Source organism: Dermacentor andersoni, chromosome 9, assembly GCF_023375885.2.
Source record: "Dermacentor andersoni chromosome 9, qqDerAnde1_hic_scaffold, whole genome shotgun sequence".
Lineage (NCBI taxonomy): Eukaryota > Metazoa > Arthropoda > Arachnida > Ixodida > Ixodidae > Dermacentor > Dermacentor andersoni.
Genome location: NC_092822.1, coordinates 4,404,950 through 4,414,368, shown reverse-complemented (window position 1 = coordinate 4,414,368; position 9,419 = coordinate 4,404,950). Strand labels below are relative to the sequence as shown.

The 9,419-nt window shown below is 44.4% G+C and overlaps 1 protein-coding gene across 5 annotated transcripts in view; it reads right to left on the bottom strand.

The window, feature by feature from the left end:
- Window positions 1-2,305: 2,305 nt before the first annotated feature.
- The window catches only part of LOC140213278 (uncharacterized), a 55,360-nt gene continuing 48,246 nt past the window's right edge, over window positions 2,306-9,419 (bottom strand). For 4 of the 5 annotated variants that reach the window (XM_072284409.1, XM_072284422.1, XM_072284419.1 and 1 more), the window contains one exon: window positions 2,306-5,541. In XM_072284409.1, coding sequence (XP_072140510.1) covers window positions 5,387-5,541 — 155 coding nt within the window. In that variant the 3' untranslated portion in view covers window positions 2,306-5,386. The remainder of the gene's footprint in view (window positions 5,542-9,419) is intronic. The other variant, XM_072284408.1, reaches the window with a different exon arrangement.

Genomic DNA, 9,419 nt, shown 5'->3' with positions numbered 1-9,419 from the left:
CTCGGTGAGGCTAAATCAATATGTGCCAAGCGTCTTAACGTGCCCGCTTGCCCGCGAGAAGTTCATAACTCGGACTGCTCAGTGGCATTCAGTTGGATATTAAAGTATTCACAACTCATAAGAAGTGCTTAGGTTTCCTCGGATTTTCTTCATACTTAATGCACAAACTTCGAAGTCATTTTTCCTGGCGAAATTAGTTAAATATCATCGTCCTTTGTCTGCTGTCCGGCCTTTGTGTGAGCCTTATACATCTTCGCAGCCACTCCTGTCATGCACAGTAATTTGTGTACTTGTGCTTGTATCTTCCATGGCATATGATTAATTAATGCATTTTATTTGCATGATCCAACTAAACATGATCTCAAAAAGCTTCACTTGACTGCTCACTTGTCCCTGTGGCTACATTGTGTGGATGTACTATCAGCGTCAAATGAAACGCAAACAGCAGAGTGCATGCCTGTAGCATCACTGAATGTATAGTGCACACACTTGACCAATCATCACCCTCACAGGCGTGCACATCTGGTTTCACAACACTGTGCAATGATGCCCTATACTGAGATATTTTTCTTTCTGTTTTGCTTCTTGCTTTCTTAGATCTTTGGTTTTTTTTTGCTTTGAAATAAAAGGAAAGCGTAACAGAAAGAAAATTTGACTGCATTCAATGTGTTAGAAAACGTTCACTTCAATATTTTTTTCTCACACTTCAATCAAAAGCAATGTGGCAACACTGAGTCTTGATGAAATGAATTGGCACCCTCGGAAACTGTTCCCACTGGTAATCGAAGCTGATCTTGAAGGCCATGCTTTTGTCTACTGCAAAAACTGGAACTGATTTCAGGAGCTGGGAAATACGTTATGGCCCTCATTCATTGTTTTGCTTTTGCATCTTGGCAGTTTGCTGCTGCTAATTATAGCACAAGTGAAGGAATTGTAGCACAAGTAACACTGACACCTGTGCTGCCCTTTTTGGTGCCAGAGTGTGTGAAGGAAGGCTGCTATCTGGTCTTGAAATCCATCGAAGCAGCCTTATTCCCAGACATCACACAGCCTGCCAAAATGGCGGTTGGCACGAAGGGTCTAGAGGCAGCGACTTGAAATAGAATTTTCGACTTACCATGCCAGAAATGGTTTTATTTCCAACAAACTTTGTTGGGTGTCCTCCAGGCAAAAAGCTGCAACATACAGCTTTAATGTGCCTGAAGGCCCTCGCATGGCAGCAGTAAGTCTCCTATCGGCAAACGTATAACATACGAAACACTAATCTGTTAGGATATACATTTACAATGTAGCAAAAGAAATGTGTGAAATCTAAAGAAACATTCATCTTTTCAGATAATTATATAGTATTTATAAAATAAATTCTTCTTAATGCACAACAAAGCTAAGATGCATATTATATGTATTATACATCCCAAAGGATCACATTTCAAAAATAAGCACTACAGACAACATGTCTAGCATGTACACTCGCCCACAAAATGTTACAGGGTGCGCAAGTGTGTGGCAAAACGACCCTTCTTCCCTTCTAGCTGTGCACCCATGGTATCGAGTTTGCACGCATGCGCGTCCCTCTGAGACTGCAAGCGTGCATGTTTCTGCACTTCCTCCTTGTGCGCCGGCGATATCCGAATGTAGCCGTGAGGTGCCCCTCTTGCGATGGGCGCGAAATTATGTGAAGCCTGAGCTTGCGCGTGCCGCTGCGGCTGCTTTTTGTCGAGTCACGAGCGCCGACGCATACGGCCCAGTGGCGAACCCAGCAAGTAATTTTTTTTTAATGAGCTGCACCATTTTGTGTCCAATCTTTGTTGTTTCTTTTTATGAATGGGGCATTCTCCCACAGAAGAGCATGTCAGAAAATGCCCCCTATAGAAGGAGACAGTGTCAACTCCCTTTGAAGACCAGCAGTTAGGACACATGGACCTGTGACAGAAAAGCTGCCGGATGGATCTGGGACAGCGACGCTGGCCTGTACTTTCCTATCGTCTCCATTATCCATGGCAACCTGGTATGCAGAGCATGCGTTGGCCATTTATGCTTGAACTACTTTTTCCTGGAAACAGTTAACAAAATGTTTTGCATGGAACAAAGAAGGTATGTTCACCTTCGCAAGTAGTGGCTCATAGGGAAGGCTGGCACATTGGCTGGAGGGATCAAGGTTGGACATGTTGATCTCGACTGCACTTTTAACTCGAAGTCTATGGCAGCCTGAAAGCAAGAGTGCTTATGCTAATTTTCTGTTTGCCCTACGACATAGAATACACTGCCTCGGTAAAGCTGTTGAACAAGTTCAACTTAGGAGGAATTGTAGAAGCCCGGTAACCTGGGAAAGTTGATATGATTTCACTGAGAGGGAAAATTAATTTGCACCCATTCAAATCTGAACTACTGGAGGCACCAGCACCTAAGCCAGAGAACCAGGGGTAGAGAGGCTGGCCAAGACTGCTTTCATCAAAACTCGTAGTAACATGATGGGAAGACGTCTGCCAGCCAATAACCGCTTCAACTAAAACTGTGCAGCATAATGTGGACAAAGCAAGACATAAAAGCTATAGAGACAAGCCCACGATAAGTATGCTCATCCCTGTAATGTTGTTTTCCTTTTTCGACGATGCATGGCACAGTTTTACTTCAAGCTCATGTTTACAAAATGGCCTCATACTATGTTTTATTGTGGAGTAACTGTTTATTCCATCACATAGTCAGCGAGATCATTACAACAGTCAAGTGAAACTTTTACCTCTGCAAGCAGCAACAAGCTTTCAGCACAAGCTTGCATGGGCTGTGAATATGCACAGAGTGAGTGTACGACATGGCTTGTTGTGTCAGGTGCACTGTCACATTGGCCAACTGTATGAGGAAGCTGGGAGATTCCAAGCTTGAGAGTATTAGTTATAGTAATGGAAAGAATGACGTATAGCAATAATTCATTACAATTAAACCTTGTTATATGAAACAATTATAAATAGAATTACTGCTTAAATAACAGGTGGTGAATCACCAAGAGAATTACATGTATATGAAACTTCATACATCAAACTTGCTCAGACATTAAATGGATATATTGAACTCCGTAGCATTGGACATTGGGACACATATTAAAGGCTTCACTGCAGTACATCGGCAGATCCTGGTGGCGCAAATAGGACCTACAAATTCTGCATGGGCTAAAGGGTAGAAAGCGCTGCTCTGAATGTATCTATGTAGTCAAACGCCTTTTTAACAAAGTGCTCGCACCTTCAAAATCCTTCGCTATGCAGGTCACTTTGTTTTAAAGGTTGCGCAGCTCACTGCTCACATAGCTAAGCACTTTCAACAAAAGAAAATCTTTAACAAGAATTCAAGAGAGACTTAATGAAATAGACCGCTAATTTTTCTCTGCAAAATATCCCTGACAGCACGTTCTACTGTAGCCACCCTATGCTCCATTGAGGTTCCCAGCTTGCTCTCCAACCAAATGCAGGAACCATGCAAAGCAAAGCCCCCGATTTTCTAGTGCCCCTAAGCCTCCCTTGCTGCAAAATTTTTGGTCGCCTTCGTTGACATTCGCGGCCTATCCATGCATTCGTCAGCCGTTGATCCATCACAACAAGTAGCATACGAGGTGAGTGAATCCTGGAGCAGGGCAACAGAACTAGTAATATCAGCACGCTCTTCAAATACACTGCTGTTAGCGCTAGCGCACAGCTTACCCTGGTGACATCTTCGCGGGGCAGTGGTGGCACTGGTGCGGCATTCGTTTTATAAACGTAAATCAGCCGCCAGGGACGCATAAGTTTCTTTGTTTTACAGGCAAATTAATTGTGGTCTTCATTGTAGAGCTGTTCAACTGTAATCTAGTGCTTATGCTGACGCTACTTGCTGCATGCAGCGGTTCGTTTTCCTCACGTGATAGTGTGCGACGCTGTTGTATCTCACCTTTCGGACTTTAAAACCAGCAAGCATCTAAAATGTGCTGCATAATAGACAGTTTTAGTTTAGCGTACGCTATAAAATAGTGGGTCATCACTGCGCATGCGCAGAACGCTAAACGACCCATTGCGTATAGCGTACGCGCACTATTTCTCAGATTTAGCATTAGTGTCTTTGCGTGGTTTGCGGAATTTGCGTGAAACATGGCGGCGGCCCCGGCTGCCAGCTTCGAATTGAATTTGGCGTTGCTTTTGTAAAATGGACTTCATTCTTTGCAACTGACTGTGTAAATGGCTTTCGCTTAGTCTCAGGCTGCTTCGACGACAGAGTATTATGGATAACCTTGTGGTGTTTTCGAAATCGCTTCTCGTTTCGAGTGAGTTGAAACCTAACGAAAGAAACATCCGACATGTTAGCACCACCTATAGCTACAGTCGGGAGATAGCCGCAATGACGGCACATGGCCTCTAAGATCTGAACATCTCACAGGCCAACTCAACCTAAAGAAATGTGTGCTGCTTAGCATACGCTATATATACTTTAGCGTATAGCATACGCTATAGTTGCGTACGCTAAATTAAAACTGTAATGTCAGACCCATAAGTTAGCTTCATCCCAATACAGTGGTGTTACGCATTCAACCATGCACTTAGCATTGTGATGAAGTATACCAACAGTGGGAAGGGGTCACAAACACTGGACATAGCAAGGTTACGCAGTCAAGCATACCATAGCGCTGAAGCATACTGAAAGTGGAAAAAGATAAAATTACATGCAGAGTATCCTGTGGGAGTTATCTAAATGATGCATAAGCATTTGCGACTGATCACCTACTGTTTTGTCGTCATATGCTGCTGCATTTCATATAATTGCGAGAAACGCCACGAAAAAATCATGAAATGGAGAAGCGCATTTGCAACACCAAAATGTTAAACTGAGACCAGCATGAGTATGAAGCAGAGGCCAGTAGTAGCACTGTTCACTCCTTTTATATCATGGTGCATTTGGATGATGTTGCTGCTTCATGGAAGATGAGCATTGGCCAATGCATGCTGTTCTACGTGACGTAATTGAACAGTGTCACGTTAGGTAGACGTCATACGTAGATGTGGTCAAAGATGCTGCCTCCACTCGATGCAAACCATTATCAACTGTACATCAGCGGCCGCTGCTTATGGCACGGCTGCGCAGGCCCGATCTTACAATTCGCTCGCTCATGCGGGCCTTATCTTGAAAGCAATCATCTTACGTGACGGGACGGGTTTCCTCATTGGGTAAGCATAGAAACCTTTACGCATCTTGTTTTAAAGTGAAGCTTTCTTTGTCTCTTCCTTTGACTTTCCCACTCCAGCTGCTGCTGTGGACTGCTGCTGATGTCACACACACCACGTCGGGGGGGAGGGGGGGTGTTCAGAGTGTGTATATACATGACAGGCACAAGTAAGAGAGGAAAGGAGATGGGAGAAGCTTGTTTTCACCCCACCGCATCGAATGTGCACAATGCCCTCTGGAGCTCCCTGGCCGTTGTCACATTAGCCACCTGACAGCTGCAATTATCCGTGACTCCCCTCAGAAGCACTGAAGAAACTGCAGCGCTTATGTGCGAGGCGAGAGGGGACACAGATAGAACTGTAGAGAGAAGAAGAGGGAGGAGAAGAGGCAGTTCCCATATAAGATGGGGGAAGTGACATGAGAAGGCAAGGAAACTCCACTAACATACAACAGCGGTTGCGGTGTGCTTATGTTCAAGGCACAATACAATACGTTGCTGCTATTTCTGAAAAAATAAACACTATGAAAATATGTCAAGCGGGCAATTCACACAGGGCGTGCAGAAGCAGAGCCGCATTAATTAAAGCACACTGCAGTGTCCAGGAAACACTACAGAAGTGGTTGACCGTCAAATCAACACTTCTGTGCCCGCTGCATTAGCTCTGCTGCTATGGCATTGCGAGAGGTCATGGATTTGATCCCAATCGCGGGAGCCACATTTCGACGGGGGCGAAATAGAAAACCCATGTGCAATTAGATTTTGGGACACATTAAAGAACATCACGGTGTCAAAATTAATCTGGAGTCTGCCACTATGCCGTGCTTCATAATCTGAGTGTCGTTTTGGCACGTACAGCCCCATAATCCAATTCAAGTTTAATACTTCTGCCATAATGCGATGTGCCATATGAGGAAATGACAACACTCAACCCTCTCGGGTTATAAGATATGGCCCACAACAATGCCTCATGCAAACATCTCTCCCTGTGTGTTCTGCCTATTACGCAGACAAACAGCAGTGGTGCCCACAAGGTAACGTTTAACATCAATTCGCCAATCTCGTGTTAGCCTAAACGTTGAAGAAATTAAGCTTTAGCCATCAACACTGCTAATTATCGTCAATCAGAGCATCCAGCATGGAAAGGTTCACTTACATCAATTCCCACAGGGTGTGGGATCTGCATAATTTTTCCCTTATTCCTCATTTTTGTGTGCATAGCATGAACAGGAAGATGTTCCAATGAGCTCAGTTTTGAAAATATAGTATTATATGTGCAATCTCCGGTTATGGTAAAAGCACCGAAACCCTTAAGGAGTGTACAGGCAGGGATTTAGAGCTATTTCCGGCAGGGTTGTAGTGATTTGGGCCCTTGCTTCGCCCATCTTGCAAGCTCCATATACGAGACTGCAACCCAGCCTTGCACATGTTCCCGACTATACATGCGCACATGTGCCGTCATCTGTCACAGTATGAGCACCGAGACATCTAATAACTCACATGACACCCATTCAAAGCTGGTTCTGACGTTGCTGCAGTGATGGACCACAATACATTACAGAAGCTCCAGTGCATAACACAACTGCATTGCGGTGAAGCTCAGTCTAGGGCATTGGCGTTGAAACTTGTTTAAGAAATCACATTTCCTCAAGCCACAACCAGCATGTGTATTCGTGCTCTTAAACTGCACAAGGGCCATCCATATGCCGACATGTCGGAATGTTAAGTCAGGTGTAGTTCTGACCAGAATGCACATATTGTTTGGCATATCTAGAAAGTGTTCCTAAAGTCACTTCTGCCACATTACAGTTGAGTTAAGCAGGGAAGCTTATGCAGTGTATTGCACTGAAGCATATTAAAAGCGAAAAATTGCAATTTCATTGCTGTGGTGATTTAAGCCCCTTGTTTGGGGGGCCATGACCGTGCCCCTCTGGAGGGCACAAAGGAGCGAGGAATCATGGTTGGAGAGCATGACACAAACCCTGGCGATGGAGAAACAGCTTTGATGACCTGCTCTACCGAAACTGCACTGCTTGTTCAGCAGGTGTTAATCAAGAAGCTAGAAAAATGAAACCTAGTAGTCCGGATATTTATTGACTACAGCAAGGCTTTTGACAGTCTGCAACACAAGATACTATTAACAGAGTTGACTGCCAACGGTGTACATGGAATGACATATTTTGTTGTGTTCGTATCTGCTTGATTGCAGGCAATGCGTTGTCATTGGAAATAGTATTTCCTTGGACGGCAATATTGTTAGGTGTCCCACAGGGCAGCATTTTAGGTCCCCTTCGACATTTACGTTAATGACATGATAGACATACGAGGGTTGATCCAGAAATAAGGTTCCCATCAATTTTAGAAGTAGAGAACATTGTTTATTCTCATAGAAATTTACATTATTGGAAAGATGAAACTTACATAATCGCCATCTTTTTCTATGCATTTTTGTATACAGTGCTCCAATTTCTGTATCCCAGTGTCGTAGAAGTCTGCCGCCGACCCATTGAGGAAGCATTTCACCTCTTCGACCTCATCGCTCCGGAAGCATTGGCTACTCAAATGTTCCTTTAGCTTGGGGAACAAGTGATAATCACTAGGTGCAAGGTCCGGACTGTACGGTAGGTGGGGCATGACAGTCGACCCAAAGTTTGTCAAAAGTTCCTGGGTTTGACAGGAGACGTCAGGTCGGGCGTTGTCGTGAAGCAGTGTTACACTGGCTGCCAGTTGTCCTCGCCGGCAGTTCTGAATAGCTTGCCTGAGTTTTCATAGTGTTGCACAATAACTCTCAGAGTTGATTGTTGTCCCACGTTCCATTAAATCGATCAGCAGTACTCCCTTATGATCCCAAAAAACAGTGGCCATGACTTTGCCAGCAGAAGGAGTTTGAACTTCTTTGCGACTGGTGACTGTGGGTGATGCCACTCTTGGGATTTTTATTTCATATCGGAGTGAAATGAAACACCCACTTTTTGTCTCCCATAAAACTGGCGAGCACAGTCAAGGCGTTTCTCCTTGTAGTCTGATGTCAATAGCCGCGGTATCCATTGAGCACAACACTTCTGATACCCCAATACTTTAGTCAAAGCTCTTTCCACTGTACCGTAAGAACTTCCAGGAATCTGAGAAATAAGTTCACAGATGTTGATCCTCCTCTTCCGAAGCACTTTGCGTTGGGCCATCTTGATAACCACCTTCGAAACTGACGGTCTTCCACTCCGTTCTTCATCGTGGACTTTCTTTCAACCGGCACTAAACTCCCTAAACCACTTTCGGACGTGTTGAACGGACATGCACTTGTCGCCATACACCTCTGTCAACTGATGATGAATATCCACGGGGGAGTCCCCTTGGCGTGCAAAAAGTGAATTGCGGAACAAATCTCGTACTTGGCGCGATCAACAATGGGAACCTCCATATCGGACGGCTGCTGAGCCAAGAATGAGCGGTGCAGCGAAGCAAAGTGCGGCTGGGGGGAATGGAGAGTGGGGGAACAGCCGCCTGCATGAGTGTTGCCGGATTTCACCTCGCACCTTCCCGTGCGGCTGGAGCTCTTTCGGAACCTTATTGCTCGATGAACCCTTGCAGAAAGTGAGGCAACAACCATTCTATATGTGGATGATACCAGCCTGTTTGTCTCTGGTCTGGAGGCTTGTGATGTCATTCCTAAAGCGAACGCACTCCTTTCCACTTCATTGGGATGGTCCAGCCACAACGGCCTTAAAAATATTATTTCTTTCCAGAACAGTTGAAATTACAAATTTACCAGGCACTATTTGCGTCTCATATTAACTACTGCATGCATGTGTGGGGCACCACTATGAACACTAACACAAGCTTTTTCTTCAGAAACGTGCACGTCGGAATTATTGCTAACGTTCCATACCTCCACACAACATCACCATGTTTCACCAAATTTAACGCGATTTCAAACTGCCAGATCTGTATGGCTTTCCTTTACTCTATTCATATTTTTTTCCTCTAACAAAGTCTCTTCACTTGTAAAATCACTGTCGGGACTACAGCCAGGATAGATGGCTCGTGCCAAAAACGCTAACAATTTATCTAATGCAATCGCTAACCTGTAATGTTCCTTTACTTCTTAATAAGTATGAAAACCAAGGCATTATTAATGTTCATGTATTTATCCGGAAAGAAACACGAAATATTTTTTGGTCTACAATCATTCATTACATGATGCCTGCGCGCGGGAACAAATGTATGGATATCCATAACT